Below are 22,775 nucleotides of genomic sequence, written 5' to 3'. Positions count from 1 at the left end.
TGTGAAGCAGTGGGATGGAACAATACTACAGTTAAGCTTTCATTGTTTTTTTTTAAAACAGATGGCTTGTTCAACCAATACATCAGTCAGCAGGAATACAAACCACGATGGGGTCAAATAATACCGAAAAGCACCAAAGGTGAGGCAGTGCCATAAAATGGCCAGCATGTTCCATTATCTGTTTACAGTAATGCAGTCTTTGCAGGCTACACTGAAGACTGTTGGGAAGGATTCGTGTAAATTTATCTTTGGAAATTCAGCCTGTTAGCCTGTCTCATTGGCATACTGAGCCCAGCTCATGGTATTGGTTATGGCCTTGAAAACCATAACATGACCTGATTTTTGGGAATGTGAGCCTTGCTGCAGCTCCCGTCATTGCATTCTGTCAGGTTTTGCAGGAACTTAAAGACAAGGCTTTTTCTCTGTGATGATACAGCTTTAGAATTGGCTGTCTGGGGAAGCCTGTCCAGCCACTTTTCTGAACATTTGAAGCTGCCTTGTATTGTCAGGCCATTGGGTCATCTAACTCAGTATTATCTACTGAGTGGCATCAGCTCTCTTGCGTGTTGGGCAGAGATCCCAGCCCTGGTCTCAAATGGGTTGTGCGTGCACAATGTATGCAATACCACTGAGCTAAAAGGATGAAAATATGAATCTACCCTGCACCACTTTGAGACAATTGGTTTTTCATGCCTTTTCTTGATGAACAGCAATTCTCCAAAGTCTGCCGCCAGATGTCTTTCTCAGCTCAGCAAACTGAAATATTTAACTGGAGATGCTGTGGATTGTATTTGGTGCCAACTGCATTCAAGCATGTGCTCTGCCACTGAACTATAGCCCTTTTCCAGGCATAATAAGATAAAGGATTATTTAGGAGAAAGCCCAAAACATGCTCATTGAATTAGCACTGTTCTCCCTTCTTCTTATACTGTTATATTTTACTGTAGGAAAATGCTAAATTGTTACCTTTCAACCTCAAAAGGTGCCAAAAGTATTGGATAGATTTCTAGTAACAGCTAGGCTAGTGAAATTTTCTGATACAGACTAGTGTGCCAAATTGGCTTAAGATAGTGGTTCCCAAACTCTTTTTACTGGGGTCCCTTGACCTACTGAGCCAGAAGCAGCCGGATACAGCCCCCAGAAGCGATTTTTCTGGCCCCGTGCTTGCCAATCAACACTGTCCAGTCTCCCAGTCAGCAACAGCACAAGCAGAAGCAGTTACAGCAACAGAAATCTGTTTGCAAACATTGAAAGTAGTTTGCCATTCCCACCAGCAGGGGGAGCAAGGAGACATTGCTAGTTGCAAGCAGGCAAACTGGGAAGGCATGTACACATGGAAGACGTGAGAGGGAAGCCCCGTTTCTGAAAAATAGCCGGACTGAGAGAGAGAACTGAGAAGTGGCTTGCAGCAGCCAAGTAAAAGGATAAGGTGCATGCGTGTACCCACAGAGAGGCACACAGCAAGTCCAGGGTGTTTTAGTGCAAAACAGTCCATGTGGAGCTTCACAATCTACTTCCTGCCCCCTCACCTCTTCCCCAGCTTTTCCTTTCTGCTCACTGCCAGTGGGAAGCAAATGGCTTCAACCACCCCCATTCCTGTGCTATTTCTGAGCAAAAGTTTTCAAAACCTTTTCAAAAAACTTTGCTTGGTGCTGGTCAGGTCAGGATTCCAGTCAGTGTGTCCCAAAAATGTCAGGCTGCATTACAGAAATTGGGAAGTTTGCTCAGTACATAGTAAAGGTATCAGTGCTGGGTCATTTGCAGGACTGGAAAGGAATTTCCCTCACCCTACAGGTCACTGACCACATTCCTATGCCTTTCTACTCAGATGTAAACCCCAGTTTTTTAGTGGGACTTGCTCCCAGGTAAGTAGGATAGGACTGCAGCCTACTGAGGACTGCAGCGTGAGCAAACTTGTTTTGTGTTCTCTCTCTGTCTTTCTCTCTCTTTATCATCTTAACCTTTTTTTCCAGGAGATTTGGGTGAAGTATATGGTCCTCCAGTTTTATCCTTGCAACAACACTGCAAGATAGGCTAAGTTGGGGGGGAGGGAGAACGGGAATGGCTCAAGTTCAAACCATAAGACAGACTCTTTGTAGAGCTGTAATTTGACTGTTATCCCCCAGTATAAGTCTTAATACTATAGTGTGGCCACTACAGCACACTGGCTCTCTTCTGTCTATGCTCACTTCTTGATATTTCTTGTTTTACTACCTAATTGTTTGGCTTCCTTCTAGAAATTTACTTCCAGATTATGCAGCTTGAAAGTAGTTAAAGTGCCTGAAAAATTGTCTAATCAGGATTCTTATTTTCTTAAATCCTTAGGTGACAGTGAGGATAGCAGACCAGGAATGAGAGGTGGTCACCAAATGGTCATTGATGTTCAGACTGGTGAGCAATCTTTGACATTTTTATTTTAAGATATAATAATTTTGTAACTGTGGGTGTCAGTTCTGTGTGAGGCTATTAACAAGATTGGTCATTAAACTGCTGAGAAAAATGTGAAGGGCAGCAGAGGGTGAGTAATTACAGTGCTTGTGGCCCCAGACCTCCCCCCCATCCCACCCCGTCTTTGATACTCTGGAGCTGAGTCTCACCAGCATGCAAATTAGTCAAGTTTTTGGACTCAGTGTGAATGCTTATTTTTTTAATTTGGTATGTGAATTGAGGACCCCTGCTGTCATCTTGTGAGGTCTTTCTGCAGTTGCTGCAGTCAAAGATGTGATGGGGCAGATGTCTGAGAGCCAAAAAACAATCTTGGAGAGGCTCAGGTAGATGGGTTTTATTTCCTGCTCATGGTCTGATTGCTGGGAGAAAACATTTCCACTTGGTAGATTTGAATAATGATCATTTTTTGCTTTCCACTATCACAGCCATGATAAGCATTTTTAATTAATCCCAATTTACTTTTTTACCTGTGTAAAAAGCACTCTTATTGATTTGAATTTTTGATACCCACAGATTTCGGTAGGTAAATGGTCCTGAGATTAGAGGTTTAAGGAAACATCTTTTTCATTGAACTGTAGCATTAACTGAAGCCTATATTTTGTTTTCATTGTGATTCCTTTAAGTGTGTTTATGTCAAGTTTTGTAAGCTGCCTCAAAGACTGGGGAAATGGAGGGGAAGAAATCCCAGAATAAAAAAAGCAAACTTATTCTGATGAAATCTTTTTCATCACACAACATTTTTCTTAGAATAAAATTCTGCACACCAAGCCATCTAGATCAGCCTTAAGTGTGCTTTAATTGACCAAGTACTTAACTTGCTGAAGTTGAGTAGTAGTCTCCAAAAAATTCTTCCCCTATTTTCTTTCTTGTTAGGTTGTAAGCCTTCAGATAGGGTCCTGTTTTTAAATAACCTTGTACAATGCTTAGTTAAAGGCACTTAAATGCCAGCAGGTTTGTTAAATGTTTTATGCAGCTGTGAAGCACCCCCTATTGTATAAAATGTTAATAGAATTTGAGGTCTTATTTCAGGTGCCTGAAATAGGAAATGATCTCTTTTGATAGCCTTTATGGACAGGGGTGGGTGTGCTTGTGCTCTCTCTCTCTCTCTCTCTCTCTCTCTCTTTGAAGGCATGATTTGTAGAATAGTCCAATGATAGTGTTGCAAAACTGCCAGGGCTTCTTTACATAAGAATGAGGATACAGCTGTTGAAGGGAGAAAATGGGTTCATCTTTGGAATTGTTTGATTTTAGAAAGATATACCCCCTTTCCCAAAAGACTGGAATTGCTTCAGTCACCAGGAACTGATAATGAAGTAGTATTGGAAGTACAAAGTGGTGGTGATGGAATGGAAGAGGGACTTGGAGGGGAAAAAAAACAAAAAACTAATGCTAGAGCACTAACACAGTGCTCCATTCCACCATGGGCAAACTCAAGGGCCTCTGTTTTTGTCAAGGTTTTCTGAGAGGTGTCTATTGGTGGTCTTTCTCTTGCCCATTAATTCTTGCAAATTGGAATTAAGCTATTTGATTACCCAGCTTGGTAGATGGAGCTGTTGAGGGGGGCAAGAGTTTCATTGGTGGGGTGTGCATATGTTTTGGGTGCCATTCCTCTGTATGGGGGTGACTGTTTCAGGAGCATCTGTGGTACCCAGTAACATAACATGCATGGGGTGGAGTTTGGGATATCACTTGTTTTTCCAAAGCAACTGTAAGCATGTGCCCATTGCAATTTAGGAGGAGACCATAATTCACTGTCCTACCTTTGCCTGTGGAAAGGGTCAGGTCTCTTTGGTGTTAACCTCGCAGGTAGTGGGGATGGTGAAGACCCTTTCTGAAGTTCTGCTGGGCAGAGTAGACAATACTGGATCAGATGGACCTAGGGATCTGATGGTCTGATCATGATGTCAGTTCATTATTGGTATATGGTGAAGATTTTGGCATCTGGAGACTTTATTCTGAGGTGACCTAGGAGTGATTGAGGACTTTTAAAGGTGTGCCTGAGAATTATCATGTTAGAATGCCCTTGGAGCTATACCTGGAAGCTACTGGTATACCATGGTTCCTGACCCAGGATGCTGAGACACCAACTTGTCTGGCCAGTCTTCTGCTGCTACCAAGTCCTGACTTACTGGGGACTTGCTCTCCACAAAACCATAAGGCAGTGGTCTCCAAACATTTTGGTCAGAGGGCCGATTCAAATATCTGATGGTGTGGTGTTGAGGGCCGGAAAAATAATTTAAATATAAAATTTAAATAAATTTGAGATGGAATTTAGATGAGTGAATAAATGAATGAATAGGCTCATTCATTCAAGCTCTGTGGCCCTCAGAACACCCTCCAGACACAATCAGAGTACAGTCCTGGTCATGTTCAGTTGAGTGGGCCAGAGGCTTTCAGGGGACAAGAGGTTGGCCTGATAGAGGCTTGCCATGGGTCGCATCTGGCCCCCAGGCCGGGGTTTGGAGACCCCTACCTTAAGGGATTAGGGTCATTCCCTTCTGGGTTCTTGGCCCCTGAGTCCAGTTCATCCTCTAGTAACCTAGTGCTCTGCCAGAACTTAAAGCAAGAATGAAAAAGTTAATGCAGTTTTTCAAACAAATGGGGTTTATTTAGGACAACTTTAGTAGTGATATTCCTTTCAGTTGGTTCAGCAATGCCCTCCTACTGTGATACAGCAAACAAACTTCAGACTCAAGCAGACCTCCTACACATAATGCTTTGGAACTGTACCTTAAACTATATAGCCTAATCTTGCACAGGGATTAGGTTCCAGAGTTGGTGCATAAGGCAAAAATTGAGTATGGGGGGTGGGGGCATATCTGCAGATCCCTTATCCACAGATTCACTTATCTACGGATTGGGTCTGCAAGGTCCCCTTGCTATATACACAAGGTCCCCTTTTATGCCTGTATACACGAAATTACCTTTTGAAAATCTCTTAAAATCTCTGTGAACGGTTCCCAAACTGTAGATCAGGGACCCACCAGTGTGTTGTGACCCAATTTTTGGTTGGTCATGAAACTGTCAAGGCAGATTAGGCTATGTGCATCAAGGTTTAAACAACCTGCTAGTTGTGGGGAGTCCTGCTGCCCAGTCACCATTATATCCACAGAGGCTTGAGCAACCAGTAAAGTGAAACTTTTTTTAGGTGGGTCCTGATGCATAAAAAGTTTAAGAACCCCCGCCTTAAATCCAAAAAAATATGTACTATCTCTTTTTTAAAAGTTAGTCACACTCTGAAAGACACATGGCATCTGAGACCAATGGGGAATAGTAGATTCACGTATCCGGTCTTCCTCTTGCTCTGTAGCATATGCTCATTGAGTGGAGTAGTGGGTAGAATCACTATGTAAATTGTTTTTCTCTTTTTTTTTAATCAAGTCTGTATACAGGGGGCCCACATCTTGTTGTGAAGGTTATGTTCAGAAGTTGGCATATAAAGACAGAATGGTGTATAGTCAAACTTGCCTCTCAGTTATCCCTCATATAGTCCATAATGATGATGAACCAGGCTTGGGTGTCAGTTGCAGATGAAATGGTTGGTTTGGGTTCAGCTTGAAAGGTTGATTGCATAGCCTCATCTGCGCCTGGATATTTTTTCTTGAGAAAAACTGATCGGCAGTTGTTGATGTTCTCTCTTGAGCTGCTTGAATATTTCCTGGTACGTTCTCAAATTGTTTGTAATACTAAATTTTATTTTGAGGCTTCTTTCCAGATGGATCATATTCAGGAATGAAATCATTCAAGTACTTCACTGCTTGGAACACTTAAGCAAATTTATGAAAATTCCAATTTACTGGCTCTTCTTGTTTGTCATCATCATCATCATCATCTTCCATTGATTTTTATCAGTTCCTCTCACTCTTCTTTAGTCATTGTTTTTCCATGGGCCTCAGTTTTTCAACTTCTTCCTTGAGCATGTCAACAAAGCCATCACTACCCACTTGTCTGGCCTCTTGAGCAATAAGTTTCACTTCTTTGCCAATAGTTGGACAACCCTGAAAATCATTCACACTTTCTCTAAGTTCACCAACATGCATTGACTGTTTTCAGGCTTTATTGCGTTCATTGTCTGTGTAATATATGTTATGCAATCAGCAGAGCTAAAGGAAATCCAACACTTTCATCACATCAACATTGAGATTAGTATCCATAGTGCTACAAATCCATGAGAATATAAGCTTTGTGTACATGACCTTGAAATTGTGAATCACACATTTGTTGAAGGGCTGTAGGCTAGAGGTGGCTTTGTGGAATAGAAAAACGACTTCAACCTCATTATGTGCAAACCAGAGTGCATCAGGGTGGCCAGGAGCAATGCATATGTCTAGCAACAGTTTAAAGACAAGACTTTTCTCTTTGAGGTACTGCATAACCTCTAGAATGAAACACTTATGAAACCAATCCAGAAACAATGCTACTGTCACCCATACCTTTTTATTTGACTGCCAGAACACAGGAAGGAGATTCTTGTTCTTGTACTTTAGGGCACGGAGCTTTTCAGCTGTGTGTAGAGCAAGTCCAGCTTTATTCATTGCCGGGCCACAGTACCACAGAACAGGGGTGGCCAGACCCCTTTGAATTTCCTTTGAGAAGGAACTTCAAAATCAAACTGCCTTTGATCTCTACCTTTTTTCAAGCTTCAGTGTTTTGGAGGGGACTCATAGTTGGATTTCTAAAATCTTTAACCTTACCCATGACAGCAGGACTTAACATTTTAATAATTATGAATGTGTTAGAGACCCATTTTGCTGCCCTGCCCAGATCGTGCCTGGGGAGGCAGCTGCCCATACACCTTCATTCTAGATATACTGTTTGGTGAGACCATCTGGGCCACAGAGCATGATATGTGCCTGCCTTACCCTAGTCTGCTTCCTTATTGTAAAAATGTCTATCCTACTTTTCTTAAAAAATAATCCAAAGGAGGTGGCAAAAAAGATAAAATATCAAATGCAAACAAGCATCCATACTGAATGGTAGCTGAAAGCATCCATCATAATAAAATTAACCAACTGAATGACTACAGAGTCCCAGAACAAAAAGCACCCCCAGGCACCTCTTTTCTAGACTGAAGAGCCTTCACCACTTGGAAAAGTTTAGTGTCATCCGCAAACCTGGCCACCTCACTGCTTTTCTCTGTCTCCAGGTCATTTATGAACAAGTTGAAAAGCACTGGTCCCAAGACAGATCCCTGGGGCACACTGCTTTTCACCTCTCTCAGTTGTGAAAACCACCCATTAATACCCACTCTCTGTTTCCTGAACGTCAATCAATTCTTAATCCATAAGAGGACCTGCCCTCGAATTCGTTGACTGTGAAGTTTTCTCAGCAGCCTTTGGTGAGGGACTGTGTCAAACGCCTTCTGAAAATCCAGATATATAATATCCACGGGTTCTCCCACATCCTCATACCTGTTGACTTTTTTAAAGAGTTTGTGACGCAAGATGGCTTGTTCTTCTAAGTTTTTTAAGATTTTATCTTTAATGAGGCTTTTTTCCATCTTACCCAGAACAGACATTAGGCTGACTGGCTGTTGTGTCCTGGGTCCCCTCTCCTTCCTTTGGTGTGACATTACCTATCCTCTAGCACAGTGGTATTCAAACTGGGGTGTCACGACGCCCTAGCCTAAGGGTCCTGGTCTTTTTCCCCTTAAGGGGTGGGGGCAGCCAGGAGGCAGGGAGGAGGCAGCGGCGTGATCCCCAGGATCACACCGCTCAGGGGGGCTGCAGTGGCTTGAGTACACTTGCCCAAGCCTCCTGCAGCCTTCTGGGGGTGCGGGGTGCTGTGCACGACCTTCGGGAGGGCTTCCCAGGTCAGGGAAAGTGAGAGTGGGGTGATCGCGCCTCACCTCCGCTAAACCGGAAGCAGAGCGCGATCACTCCACTTTCCCTTCTGACGGGGCTGCAGGAACTGGGGCGCACCCTCCAGTCCCTAAAGCAGCCTCCCTTGGTGCAGGGAGCCGTGCGCGAGCACCTGCAGGGCTCCCCAGGTCAGGGAAAGTGAGAGTGGAGAGATTGCGCTCTGCTTCCAGTTTAGAGGAGGCAGAGCACAATCTCTCCACTCTCACTTTCCCTGACCTCGGAAGCCCTGCAGGCGCTCGCACACAGCTCCCTGCATCCAGGGACCGCAGCTGCAGGGACTGCAGGGCCTGAGCGATCCTGGGGAGCGTGTTGCTGCCTTCCTCCTGCCCCTGCTGCCTCCCCCCCCCGCCCCTGCAAAGTCTTACTGCGGGTTTCAAACTCCCTGAGAGTTTGAAAACCACAGCTCTATCACCATGGTTAAGGGGCAAGTTACAAATTTTAAAAGATCAGCACCTTCATTCTTCAGTTTGTTAATAAATCTTGGGTGGATGCCATCTGGGCCTGGTGATTTATTAAATTTATCAATTAGGTCTAAAACATCTACTCTTTTAACCTCTATCTGATGTAGGGCACAATCCTAACCAGGTCTACTCAGAAGTAAGTCCTATTTTGTTCAATTGGGCTTGCTCTCAGTAAAGTGTGGTTAATCAGGAGGGGCTGTTCGGGTAGCGGTATCTGCCCGAAGTCTTCTGCTGTGAAGACAGATGCAAAAAACTCATTTAATTTCTGTGCTATCTCTAAGTCCCCTTTAATCTCTCCTTTTCCTCCCTCACAGTCTAGTGGGCCAACGGCCTCTCTGGCTGCTTTCCTACTTCTAACATATTTGAAGAAGCTTTTGTTATTCCCCTTTATGTTACTGGCCATGTGTTCCTCAAAGTCTTTCTTGGTCTCCTCTTTTCTTGGCCTCCTGTATCACCTTCTTACTTTTGTTTTGCCAGATTTTGTGTTCCTTTTTATTCTCATTTGGGCGGGACTTCCATTTTATGGAAGGAAGCTTCCTTCCCTTTAACAACTTCTCTAACTTTGTTTGTTAACATGCTGGCACCCTCTTTGACTTAGTTGAGCCCTTCTTTCTTTGTGATACACACTTCTGCTGGGCCTATATTACTGTTGTTTTAAATAACCTCCATGCACACTGGAGGGATTGAACTCTTGTTACCTTCCCTTTCAACTTCTTTCTAACTAGCCTCCTCATCTGAGGGTAGTCCACCTTTTGGGTTTTTGTTTCAGATTTGGTTGGCACTCTTTTCCCCCTACATGCATGGTGAAATGGATCGCAGTATGGTCACTGTTTCCCAGTAGCTCAGTAACATTAACATCCCTAACCAGGTTCTGAGTACCACATAATATTAAATCCAGAGTCACCTGTCCTCTAGTGGGCTCCATGACTAGCTGCTCCAAGGCACAATCATTTAGCATGTGAAGCAATCCAGTCTCTATTTTATGACCAGAGAACTAATTGACCCATTTGATATGAGGATAATTGAAATCCCCCATTATTACAATGCTATCCCACTGACACCTCCCTGATTTCTTTCTTCATTTTGAGGTCCCATTCAGGTTTTTGATCTGGAGGATGATAGCACGTCCCCATTGTTACATCACTCCTTGGGCCTGGTAGTTTAACCCATAATGATTCTACGGTGGAGACAGTCTTGCCTTCAGTCTCAGCTCTGCTAGATTCTACCCCTTCTTTGACATAGATAACCACCCCTCTTCCAACACACCCCTCCCTGCCCCTCCTATAGAGTTTATAGCCTGGGATTGCAGTACCACTGGTTTTCCACATTCCGCCAGGTTTCTGTTTTACCCACTATATCAGGGCTGCCCAAACCCCAGCCCCCGGGCCACTTGTGGAGGAGGGCCCACTGGAGACGCGACTGCTCTTCGCAGTGACAGCAAGGAAAAGACTAAGCACTCACAGGAGAGCAGGAGCCTCGCCCATCCGCAACCCTCCCATTAGGTTGGGGAGGCTGCAACTGAGTGCAGGTGTTGGATGGGGGTGAAAGTCCTGGGTCTGTTTGTCCTGCTTGAGTTTGGCTTGGGGGCAGGCATGGAGGAGGGAGGGGAAACTGTGAGTCTATTTGTGCTGCTTGCGTGTGCTGGGGAGCAAATCGCAGGATGTTTGGATGCCGCTGAAGAGCATGTCTACTCAGCAGTAAATCCCATCAGACTCAGTGGGGTTTACTCCCAGGAAAGTGTGGATCCGATTGGACTGTGAGTGTGCTTGGGGTCGGGGGCTGGCACTGCAGGGGAGTGCAGTTTGAATGCAGCTGGAGAGCATGTCTGCTCAGCAGTAAGTCCCATAGAGTCAGTGGGGCTTACTCCCAGGAAAGTGTGGATCCAAGTGAGCTGTGAGTGCTTGGTGTTGGAGATGGGTGCTGCAGGGAAGAACTCCTGGGATGTTTGAATGGGAGGAAACCTATTGCTTTTGCTTGTTGGGGTTGCTGGCGGAGAGGGCGGAAGGTGGGGGTCCGTTTGTGAACGGGGAAATACACATAGCTCTCTGCCTGCTTCTGCGTTTGTTTGGTGCTGGGTGCAGGCTGGGGGAAGGACTGAGTGAGGGAGACAAACAGTGTGAATGAGGAGAAACAAACTCCTCTCCTGAGGGGTCAGGTGCCCACCAGTTCCCTGACTGACTGTTCCTTTGCTGCTGCTTGTTGCCAGGATTGGGGGGGGGGGGAAGAGTGAAAGTAAAAACATGCTCCTGCATGGGGGGAAGGAGCCCACTCTGACGACTCTTAAGTTTGTTCTGCACTTTTCCCTAGGAAGAGGTGTGTTATATGTGTCAGGATTTTAACAACCCCCCTTTTCTGGATCTCATGTGTATTACTAAAAAGCTCAGTAAAATTCATTCATATAAGTTCCATCTCTAATATATTCATTTATGTAAATTTATTCAAATTTGAAATGTAAATTTCCCCCAGCCCCCAACACAGTGTCAGAGATGATGTGGCCCTCCTGCCAAAAGGTTTGGACACCCCTGCACTATATCAATGTTTTCCCTAGCTACTAAACACTCAATTCTTCCATCTTTGCTTGGACACTTGTGCATTTGCATAAAGGCACCTGTATACAGGGTCCCTTATAAAGGGCTGCTTATTTGCACTTTCCACAGCCTCTCATTTGCTGGACTGTTTGTCATGTCCCATCATGTTTCAACTCCTAATTCCTACTCTATCATTTTCTTGTTGTTCTTTAACCTCTCCACCCTCATCCCCTAGGGATGAAGAGTCCCGAACTTGGCTTGCTCCCAGGGGTCAGTCTGAAAGCTGCTCTGCCACCTTCTTAATGTTATGTGCCAACATCTGGTTCCATTTTAGTTCAAGTAAAGTCCGTCCCTCTTGTGCAGGGCCAGCTTGTCCCAAAATATTCCCCAGTACCTAATGAATCTAAACCCCTCCTCCTGACACCACTGTCTCATCCACACATTGAAACCCCTGATCTCCGCCTGCCTAGCTAGCCCTGTACGTGGAACAGGTAGCACTTCCAAGAATGCTACCTTTGGGGTCCTGGCTTTAAGCTTACTACCTAGAAGCCTAAATTTGATCTCCAGGACCTCCGGCTACATTTGTCCTTGTTGCTGACCTGCACCACAACAGCTACCTCCTCCCCAGCACTCTCTGCCAGCCTGTCTAGACAAGACGTAATGTCAGCAACCTTTGCACCAGGCAGGCAAGTCACCATGCGGTTCTCACATCTGTCACAGACCCCCCCCCCTATATTCCTGACAATTGAATCACCCACTACAAGAAACTCCCAACCCCCCTCCTGCCAAGGAGTATCCTTAGTGCAACTGGATATGGGCCCATCCCCTGAAGAAGGGGTTCTCCTCTCCAGAATGACATCCTCCAGCCCTGAGACTTCCTACCCCGGCAGCTGAGGAGCTGCCCACCTGAGGGTGGGATGGCACCTGCACACCCCAGAAGTCTCTCCATGCCTCCTTAGCATGATCCTGGCTGTCAATTGATGATGTGTTACGAAAGGCTTCCATTTTAACATGATGGTGCCTTAGAAAACTAGAAATCACCTCTGTATAAGCTTCATACATGTAACTTTTTAAATTGTATCTTTAACACTAGTAAAGAACTGATGGTGATTCCTTTCCTAAGGTTTAAGACATAAGATTGCAGTACACTCCGAATTCAGAATCCTTAAATTTACTAAGTTACTGTAGATACTTGCCTATAGGGCAAGAAATTTCTGCCAATATAAATCAAGCTTAGAACATCATCTTCCCTTATCTTCGAGGTCTTTCAGGGGTCAGGGCTTTTCAAGTAAGTCCTGGAACCAGAGAAGCAATGCAGAGATAATTAGATGGCTTTTAATCTCCCTGGCAAACTCCATCCAAAGTTAACCTCTTATTCTCCTCCACTGAAATCAAACAAGCATCTTTCCATTTTGCAAATGCTTGGCAGAGGTCTGTTTTTGTTTTTTTTTAACACCTGGATGTAATCCTCATTTCCATTAGAAACAAAGTCCCAGGCTACAGTTCAGTGCACCATGACTTAAGAATAGCACCCACGGAAACCAGTAGGACTACATCTGAGTAAAGAGGGTTGCAACTATGTGTAGCTGCTCTTGCTGACAGTAATTCCTTGTTGCTTGTCTCTCTGCTGTGAATTGAATTACACACTCCCAGTTATGTGTTGTAAGTTGTATGTTACATGTGGAGCCTCTGGCTTAACACACCAAGAAGGATTTGATTAATGGATCTCCTGCAGTGTTTCCCAACATTTTTTCACTTGCATACCCCTTGGCAGCTCATTTCCATAAATTGTACCCATCATGTTAGCTAAATGTTTGTAATTAATATGAATAATACAAGCCCTCATCTCCTCTGTATGAAAACCCAGACTTCATGTATTCATCACAGTATTTTCTCTTTTTGTCTGAAGAATTGAAGACTATGCCATTGCGCTATTTTGCACCAGAAGTGTCCTGAGAAATTCTTGGTGATTGATCACTTTCCATATTATGGTTCAACTTTTTTACTGTGCTGGTTTTCAATCACTGGCTCATAGATGAATTGATGACCAAAAACTAGGTATTGGTGGGGCTTTCACAGCCAACTAGCTACCTTCCTTCCTGCCTTGCTAGCCCTACAAGGCATTCTGGAGCACTACCTGCCTTTTTCTGCCATTATTCAGTTCTTTTTCAAGCACCCGTAAAGGTCTTATCAAGTGCCCCTGGGGGTACATGTACCACAGGTTGGGAAACACTATTCTACTGGTATGTTGTTTACAGTGCAGTTACTCTGATAGTGTTTACAAAAAGCTTGTCAAGACCAGAATTTAAAAGGTTAAAGAATAAAAATGTATCTTAAGATCTTTTACTATATTTTTAGTAAATTAGAGACTGTACAGTTCTTAGGTGACAATTACTGGTAGATTATTTTTCAGGATCTGGTCTTGGATAAAATCAGACAAAACAACAGTCAGGCACCCCCGTAAGTTTAACCCTCCCTCCCAGACTTATCTGAGGGTCACAGAACATTGCATGATTTTTGGCTCAAAGACTACCTTCTACCTATCTGTGAGATCAGCTTATAGGCGACTGTTTACGGTGACTGTCTCAGAAATTTAGGAAGTACAGTGGTGCCTCACATAACGAAATTAATTCGTTCCACGAGTCCTTTCATCTTGTGAGTTTTTCATTTTGCGAAGCGCGTTTTCCCATAGGAATGCATTGAAATTTAATTAATGCGTTCCTATGGGCAAGAAAAGTCAGAACAAAGTCAAATTTGGTTTACAAAGTGTTTATTAAGTGCCTATTAATTTTAAAGGCATACATACTGTACAGAGGATTTCAAAAATTTCAAGCACAAAACTTCAACTTTTTAAACATGACAGAAAAACATTTAAAAATCAGCAAACATGAGGCAGGACCATCTGACTTGAGGTTCAACACTGAAACTGAACAGAAACAGTCACAAACAGTCCTTGGACTGTGCAAAACTCTTCAGAAAGTACATTTTTAAGGCATGTAAACAGGGACATCATACAGAAACCAATACAGAAACTTTTTAAAATCACCAAAGGACTCTCTAAGGCTCTAGGGGACACTTGTACACAAACATTTTAAGGTTACCAAGTGAGGCTGAAGTGTCTCAACCTACAGGACCAGTCTTTTAAGTCAGGAAACTGGAGGCAGACAGAACTGTCTCCACATCACAGCAGCAGTCTTTTACGTTCCCAGAGCTGTGGAGGGTCTCTCTGGGGATGGCACGAACACTGGTCAACTGGGAGAAGGCGCAGTAGAGTAGGCAGGGACACTGGCAAACTTGGAGAAGGCGAAGTAGAGTAGACAGGGACACTGGCAAACGTGGAGAAGGCGCAGTAGAGTAGGCAGGGACACTGGCAAACGTGGAGAAGGCGCAGTAGAGTAGGCAGGGACACTGGCAAACGTGGAGAAGGCGCAGTAGAGTAGGCAGGGACACTGGCAAACGTGGAGAAGGCGCAGTAGAGTAGGCAGGGACACTGGCAAACGTGGAGAAGGCGCAGTAGAGTGGGCAGGGACACTGGCAAACGTGGAGAAGGCGCAGTAGAGTGGGCAGGGACACTGGCAAACGTGGAGAAGGCGCAGTAGAGTGGGCAGGGACACTGGCAAACGTGGAGAAGGCGCAGTAGAGTGGGCAGGCACACTGGCAAACGTGGAGAAGGCGCAGTAGAGTGGGCAGGGACACTGGCAAACGTGGAGAAGGCGCAGTAGAGTGGGCAGGGACACTGGCAAACGTGGAGAAGGCGCAGTAGAGTGGGCAGGGACACTGGCAAACGTGGAGAAGGCGCAGTAGAGTGGGCAGGCACACTGGCAAACGTGGAGAAGGCGCAGTAGAGTGGGCAGGCACACTGGCAAACGTGGAGAAGGCGCAGTAGAGTGGGCAGGCACACTGGCAAACGTGGAGAAGGCGCAGTAGAGTGGGCAGGCACACTGGCAAACGTGGCGAAGGCGCAGTAGAGTGGGCAGGGACACTGGCAAACGTGGCGAAGGCGCAGTAGAGTGGGCAGGGACACTGGCAAACGTGGAGAAGGCGCAGTAGAGTGGGCAGGGACACTGGCAAACGTGGAGAAGGCGCAGTAGAGTGGGCAGGGACACTGGCAAACGTGGAGAAGGCGCAGTAGAGTGGGCAGGCACACTGGCAAACGTGGAGAAGGCGCAGTAGAGTGGGCAGGCACACTGGCAAACGTGGAGAAGGCGCAGTAGAGTGGGCAGGGACACTGGCAAACGTGGAGAAGGCGCAGTAGAGTGGGCAGGCACACTGGCAAACCTGGAGAAGGCGCATGCAGGAACAGTCTCAGGCTGGCTAGCTAGGAGAGAAGCAGTTTACAGTTAGCCAAAGACAACCTGAAGATAGACCCCTCTGTCCCCCAAGTCTCAGCATCACTGCTCTAACTTACCAGACAACTTGGACAATGCTGGCAAACTGGGAGAAGGCGCAGTAGAGTCGGCAGGGACACTGGCAAACTGGCAACGGTCTCAGGCTGGCTAGCTAGGACAGAAGCAGTTTACAGTTAGCCAAAGACAACCTGGAGACAGACCCCTCTGTCCCCCAAGTCTCAGCATCACTGCTTTAACTTAACTTAACTTAACAATTTGGACAACTGGGAGAAGGCTTCAAGGCTTCTAGGAGGACGAGGAGGAGGAAGAAGGCAACTGGGCACCACTGGTAGAAGCAGCAGGTTCCTCTTCCACTCTTTGCTTCTTCATGAAGAACCTCTCCATGGTCTGCTGCTTCAGCCGCCTTTTCAGCACCCCTCTGAAAGAGGACATGATCCTTGTATCAAACAAGTTTGCAAGGTCATGTTCCAGAGCCTTGTCTGGGTGGTGCTGCTGTGCATAAGTCTGCACGTTTTTCCACTGTTGGCAGATGTCCTTCAGTTCCGTGGAGGACAGCTGTTCCTCACTTGACGATTCTTCCTCTTCCAAAGAGGCCTGCTCCTGCGTAGCCTCTGCCTGCAGTTCGACCAGCTCCTGGGTGAACAGCTCCCGGTCGTGGTCCTCCACCAGCTCGCAGACGTCCTCCTCTGTGACCTCGAGGCCCATGGTCCTCCCCAAGGAAACAATGTCCTCCAGCACTGTTGACTCTGGTGCAGGCGCAGAAGCATCAGAGTCACTTGTTGCCACACAGTCTGGCCACAGATTGCGCCAAGCGGAATTCAGATTTCTCTGGCTGATCCTGCCCCAGGCCATGGTGATAATCTTCACGCAGCTGACGATGTCGAAGTGGTCTCTCCAGAATTCACACAGGGTGAGGTTGGTGCAGTCGGTTACCTCGAAGCAGCGCCTGAAAAGCTCCTTGGTGTAGAGTTTTTTGAAATTGGCGATGACTTGCTGATCCATTGGCTGGAGTAGTGGGGTGGTGTTAGGCGGCAGGAACATGATGTTTATGAAGCGGAAGTCCTTTAACAAGTCTTCCTCAAGGCCTGGAGGATGGGTAGGAGCAATGTCCATCAGAAGCACGGCCTTCAGCGGCAGGTCGTTGTCCAGCAGGTACTTCTTGACAGCAGGGCCAAAAGCCAGATTGACCCAGTCCACAAACAGGACGCGTGTGACCCAAGCCTTAGCGTTGGATCGCCACAACACGCTCAGCTGGTCTTTGTTTACCTTGTGCTTCCTGAAGGCCCGTGGGTTCTCAGAGTGGTACACCAGCAGGGGCTTTATCTTCAGGTCCCCGCTGGCTTTGGCACAGAAGAGGAGGGTCAGACGGTCCTTCATGGGCTTGTGGCCAGGCAGCTTGGTCTCCTCTTGAGTGAGGAAGGTCCTTTTGGGCATCCTCTTCCAAAACAGCCGGGTCTCATCGCAGTAGAAGACCTGCTGTGGAAGGTAGCCCTGTGTAGTCACGACCTCCAGGAACTCTGAGGCAAAGTCCTCAGCCGCAGGAACATCGGAACTGGCAGCCTCTCCATGCCTGACCACGCTGTGGATTCCAGATCTGGTTTTGAATCTTTCAAACCAGCCTCTGCTTGCCTTGAAGACTTCTGGCTTGGCTGAGGTTCCTGGCTCTTGCTGTACGAGGTCTGCGTGCAAGGCCTTGGCCTTCTCACAAATGACAGCCTCAGTCACTGTATCCCCTGCACGCTGCTTCTCTTCCATCCAGATGAGCAGCAACTTCTCCACCTCCTCCAGAACAGCTGGCCGGTTCTTCACGATCCTGGTGACTCCCTTGGCTGCATCTGTCGCAAGGATCTTCTCCCTCATCTTCAGGATGGTCCCGATGGTGGATGGATTCCTCCCGTACTCCCTGGCGAGGTCTGTCACTCGCATGCCTCCGTCGTGCTTCTGGATGATCTCCTTCTTCATTTCTAGCGTCATCTTTGTCCTCTTCCCGGCCTCTGCAGGAGCAGCCTTCCTGGGACCCATGTCAGCAGTTGCTACGTTCGCAAAAACAAAAGGCAGTGCTTCACATCCGCTTCACGCACACCTTCCCACCCCTGGCCAAACCTGCCTGGGACAAAAAAGTGGCAGCCCCCTCCCCCCAACACAGGAGAACAAATGCTCATGGTGAAGCTAAGCTCCCTACCTGGCCAACTGCTTGAGATGTCCCTGTGAAGAAGCTCCTTAAATCCTGGTCTGGAAAAACGGCTGCAAATGAGTTCCACAGATTCCCCAAACTGCTGGAAAAACTCCCCTAACCTCCCCAAAACAGCAGGCCAAAACTGGCCAACTGGCCCCCCAAAATGTACCTCAAACGCTGGCCACCACTTCCCAAAAGTTATGAAAAGTTCAAAGAAACTTACCTTAACTGCTGGTAGTAGGTTCCCCAAGGAGTTGGTGAACTGCTCAGAACTGCTCAGAACAGTTGACCAAAGACAGGGTTCGCCCACAGCACAGGCCACAGTTGCTCCTGGAAGTCAACCCTGGAACTGCACATGGAGAAGTGAGCCCAGGCTGCATTGGGGAGGCTTTTTAAACCTCCAGGCACAATGCATCCTGGGTATTAACGGTTGTGCGATTTAAAACAAACCAGGACAATTTAAAAAAGGAAAAAATTTGTCTTGCGAAGCACGGGTCATAAAAATTTGTTGTGCGAGCCACCAAAAATCGCAAAACGCTTTCGTTTTGTGAGTTTTTCGGTGTGCGAGGCATTTGTTATGCAAGGCACCACTGTATTCATGGTGTTTCATGCTATCAGTGTTCATGCTCCGCCTTGGGTTTTATTATGTTGTGTTTCTTTAACGTGCTGGTTTAACACTTTGCTGGAGCGTGACCATTAAGGAAAAAAAAGAGGAAGAAGCAAATGGAGGAGGAGGTTTCTCCCCACAGCAGCCTGCAGCAGCAGCCTCTCTCTGGTTGAGCTCTGGCTGCAGGAGCACACCCCCACAGACCAGGGCATCACCGACCTAGGAGGGAAGAGGAGCAGCCAGCCATGTACACCTTGCTTTGCTGGTCTGTGGGGCTTTTCTCCTCCAGCCTCAGCGAAGAAGAGGAGCGGGTTCCCCAGCACGAGGCACACAACTTCACACACTGCGATCATGTGCTCAGCAGCTGCTGCTGCTGCTATTGAGGCAGCCTGTCAATTTCCTTTGCACTTTGGCACGAGTTTGGTCGTGCAGCAGAGGCACCAAGGGGCAAAGCACCTGGTGACAGGGACACTCTCTTCCCGCCCACTTGTTCCTCCATCATAAGCAGCAACTGGGAGGTTGTGGGCAGTCCCACTTTGCACTGCCCTCCCCCCATGGAGCCAGCAGATCCCAGGCACTGAATGGCCCGCCCCCATCTCACTGCGGTGGTTCCTCTTCAACTCAGAGCAGCGTGCTACAACCAACAGCCATCTTTTCCTCTATCCACTTGCTCAAGGACAGCGGCCATGAGCTCAGAGGACTCCAAACACGACTCAGGTGCCCAGTCCTGGGATGAGGCAGAATCGGGGGCACAGTCCAGCAGACCCACCAGCTCAGGGGAGCCTGGCAAAGGAGAGTTCATTTTGTAGTCCCAGACCCAACTGGAGGACATAGTCAGGCCAGTCATGGCTGATGGTTTAAAGGCCCATAAGGCTTCCTTGCAGGGGAAATGTGACCACTTTCACCTCTTCCCACTCAAGACTCCAGCAGCCTAGAGCCAGCTTTGCCCCCCTTAAAGTGCATTAAGCCCAAGCACCCCAAGCCCAAACGCCCCAATCCCCATAAGGCCCCCTCCATTAAGAGCATACCTTGGGGCAAGGACACAATCCTTTCAGACCCATGGGAATCAGATACCCCCGAGCCCTCCGACAACTCCAGGGAGGAGCGGGAGCTTGCTGGCAAGGAGGAGGATCATTCAGAGGAAGTTGGGGACAGACTTTTCCTGGTTGAGCTTTTTTCCCGGTTGAGCTGACATGCTTCTGCATTGCTGATAATTTGAGGAAATTCTTGGATTTCCTAGAAAACAGTTTTAAAACATCTGTCTTGAAATGCTCTCTTAGGCTACCATGATAAAGTCAATAGAATATGCTAACCGTTAAAAAGTAGTGCTACCATCTTGGTCCTTCAGATTTCCATATCTTTTTCTTGACTTCTTTGCCTGTTTTTTGGTGGTGTTTGGGAGGCTGTTGCCTGTTGGGTAGGTCTTGTGTAGCATTAATTTTCTAATAATGTGAATTTGACATAGTGAGTTGTATTTGAAGAGGGCTGTGAACTAGGTATCACTGGGCCTGGAACCATTTTTGGAGGAGTTGTAGTAGGAACTCTTTTGAGACTCTGGCTTCCCCATCCTTTGAGATCGCTCCCCCTTGTGATCCACTGCAGCTAGTACCATTGTGGTTTTTATGTCCATGTCCGCACAACCCATTGCTTCCTTTGTCTCATTTCTGCATCTTAGTGTGCTGCCTGCTAGGTTCTAAAGCTAGGTCATGTTCAGGATAACAACATGGTTTCTAATTCTTTGACATAACCATGGTCTTTTTACCAAATAAATATATGTCAAATTGCTGACCATGAAAACCTACAAACGTATGTTATGTGATTGTGTAAAACTTATTTTTTCCACATTTGCTTTTGGTTCATCACTGGAACATAAGGCCTGTGGCTTTTCTAGCACTAAAGTTGCAGCTCTGTTTATATTGCATCAAAGCTTAGGTGCCCTTAAAACTTCAAGCAATTAGGAACATACTCCACCAGGAGCTTTTTTTACCCAATTTTCATTAGAATTTATTTCAGGGCATTGGCAGTCTTTGCAGGTGAAGAAAATTATACTTTTTAAGAAGAGGCCTAGTGTTCCAGCAATATCTGTATACTCTTGGAAAATGCTTAGTGTTGCAAGCGAGCATTCTGATGATCCTGTGCTTCAAGCTATTTGGTTCACAAAATGTTTCTTTCTGAAATTTTGATTAGAAACGGTGTATTTGTTTGGCGGCTGGGACGGGACTCAGGATCTAGCTGACTTCTGGGCATACAGTGTGAAAGAAAACCAGTGGACGTGCATATCAAGAGATACCGAAAAAGAGGCAAGTTCAAGTATTTCCTTATGATAGCACTGTATGATCTGGCGTGTTCTCCAAGCTAATATGTACCTTAAACATGTCCATGTCTCAGTCTTGAACTAGCAGTGATGTTGCAAGCTTCCCTCTCCTCCCTACCTCCCCTTGGTGCTCATTTGCACATTATATGAAGTCATGACCCTTTAGAGCAGTGGTATTCAGACTGGGGCGACGCCCCAGCCTGAAGGCCCTGGCCTTTGCCCCCTTAAGGGGCGGGGGCAGGGAGGAAGGCAGTGACACAATTCCCAGAATCGCATTGCTAATGGGGCTGCAGGGACTGGGATATACTCACCAGTCCCTGCAGCAGCCTTCCCAGGGTGCGAGGAGCCCTGCGCGAGCTTTCACTTGGAAGTGAAAGTAGAGCAACAGCGCTCCACCTCCGCAAAACCAGAAGTGGAGCGCAATTGCTCTACTTTCACTTCCAAGTGGCTGGGGAGCCTGGCAGGTGCTCACGCATGGCTCCCCACACCCCAGGAAGGCTGCTGCTGCAACTGGTAAGTACATCCCAGTCCCTGCAGCCCCATTAGTGACGTGATCCTGGGGATTGTGTTGCTGCCTTCCCCCCCGCCCCCGCTGCCTCTCTCCCTCCCTCCCCCACAAAGACTTAGTGGCTCTCAAACTCTCCCAGAGAGTTTGAGAACCACTGCTTTAGAGGCTCAAATGCCTTTCTTATGAAAGTTGATGGAAAAAAGAAATTGCTTTTTTCTTCTTCCATTTTAGTTGATGGAAAAAAGAAATTGCTGACGAAATAAACAAGATTCTTTGGCAGAACAGAATGAAGGAAAAAAGGTTTAATGAAATGTTGGAACTGATATGAGACAGCACTACTGAAAGCTACTGCTGAATGTTTTCCAATGTAGAAGCAGAAGGAGCACTTGTCTCTTAAAGTTTCATTTATTTGAGTGTTTCAGTTGATTTAAGCAGGTTTTACTCAAATGGAATTGTTAGTCTATTCCCCATCCCAGTTCCATGGCTTGTGGAACATGCTGACTGCAGATCTCTTTGCCATGTTTTTGTTAGACCCTAGGCAGTGTGATGTAATGACTAGAATGTTGGACTAGAAAGGAGGAGACTTAGGTTTAAATCCCTGCTCAACCATGAAGCTCAGTGGATGATCTGGAGGCAGTCACAACCTCTCAGTCTAACCTACCTCACAGATTTGTGAAGGTAAAATGGAGGGGAAAGCAGAGTTGCCTTGTGCTGGAAGGGTGCAATAAAAGAAATCTTTCAGCACCACTTTTTTCTATTGAGGATAAGAAGACTGTCCTTTAAAGCACTCCTGCAAGGTATTGGCAACCTTCAGTCTCGAAAGACTATGGTATCGTGCTCTGAAAGGTGGTTCTGGCACAGCGTCTAGTGTGGCTGAGAAGGCCAATCTGGGAGTGACAATCCCTTCCACACCGGGAGCAAGTGCAGTCTGTCCCTGGTCTGTCTCCCTGGCTATGGGCCTTCCTTCTTTGCCTCTTTGCCTCAGACTGCTGGCAAAGTGTCTCTTCAAACTGGGAAAGGCCATGCCGCACAGCCTGCCTCCAAGCGGGCCGCTCAGAGGCCAGGGTTTCCCACTTGTTGAGGTCCATCCCTAAGGCCTTCAGATCCCTCTTGCAGAAGCAAGGACTCCTTGCATCTCCTGCAAGGATCCCTCCTGCAAGGACTACTGCGATAATGTAGGTGAAGTGTATTGAACCCTTGAAAACACTATATAAATGTTCGTTGTGGTGCATAATTACATAAGATCTGAAATGATTGCTGTTTATGCTAGTATACAGGCACAACCTTTTACTACACAGATTTTTTATTTGCGGATTTATCTCAATGTGAATGAGGGGGAATTAAAGTCGTGCACACCTTTGCTTGCTTTGCCCCACGCTGGTGTCTTGCTCCATTTCAAGGCAGCCCAAAACACTGCAAAAAGGCTACACCTTGCACAGGCACAGAAATAGCCCTGGAGCCATGGAAAAGGCTCTGTAAGAGCATGGCTCTTTAACATTGTGTTTGTGGGAAATGGAGTCAGT

The 22,775-nt window shown here is 46.6% G+C and overlaps 1 protein-coding gene across 2 annotated transcripts in view; it reads left to right on the top strand.

Moving 5' to 3' along the window:
* MKLN1 (muskelin 1) overlaps positions 1-22,775 on the top strand; it is a 163,680-nt gene that overhangs the window by 64,999 nt on the left and 75,906 nt on the right. For both annotated transcript variants that reach the window (XM_066634642.1, XM_066634643.1), the window contains 3 exons: positions 62-139; positions 2,326-2,391; positions 20,618-20,730. In XM_066634642.1, coding sequence (XP_066490739.1) covers positions 62-139; positions 2,326-2,391; positions 20,618-20,730 — 257 coding nt within the window. The remainder of the gene's footprint in view (positions 1-61; positions 140-2,325; positions 2,392-20,617; positions 20,731-22,775) is intronic.

This window comes from Tiliqua scincoides, chromosome 7 (assembly GCF_035046505.1).
Source record: "Tiliqua scincoides isolate rTilSci1 chromosome 7, rTilSci1.hap2, whole genome shotgun sequence".
In the NCBI taxonomy this organism is placed as follows: domain Eukaryota; kingdom Metazoa; phylum Chordata; class Lepidosauria; order Squamata; family Scincidae; genus Tiliqua; species Tiliqua scincoides.
Note: the sequence above shows the minus strand (reverse complement) of the source record. Positions and strands in the feature narration are given on the sequence as shown.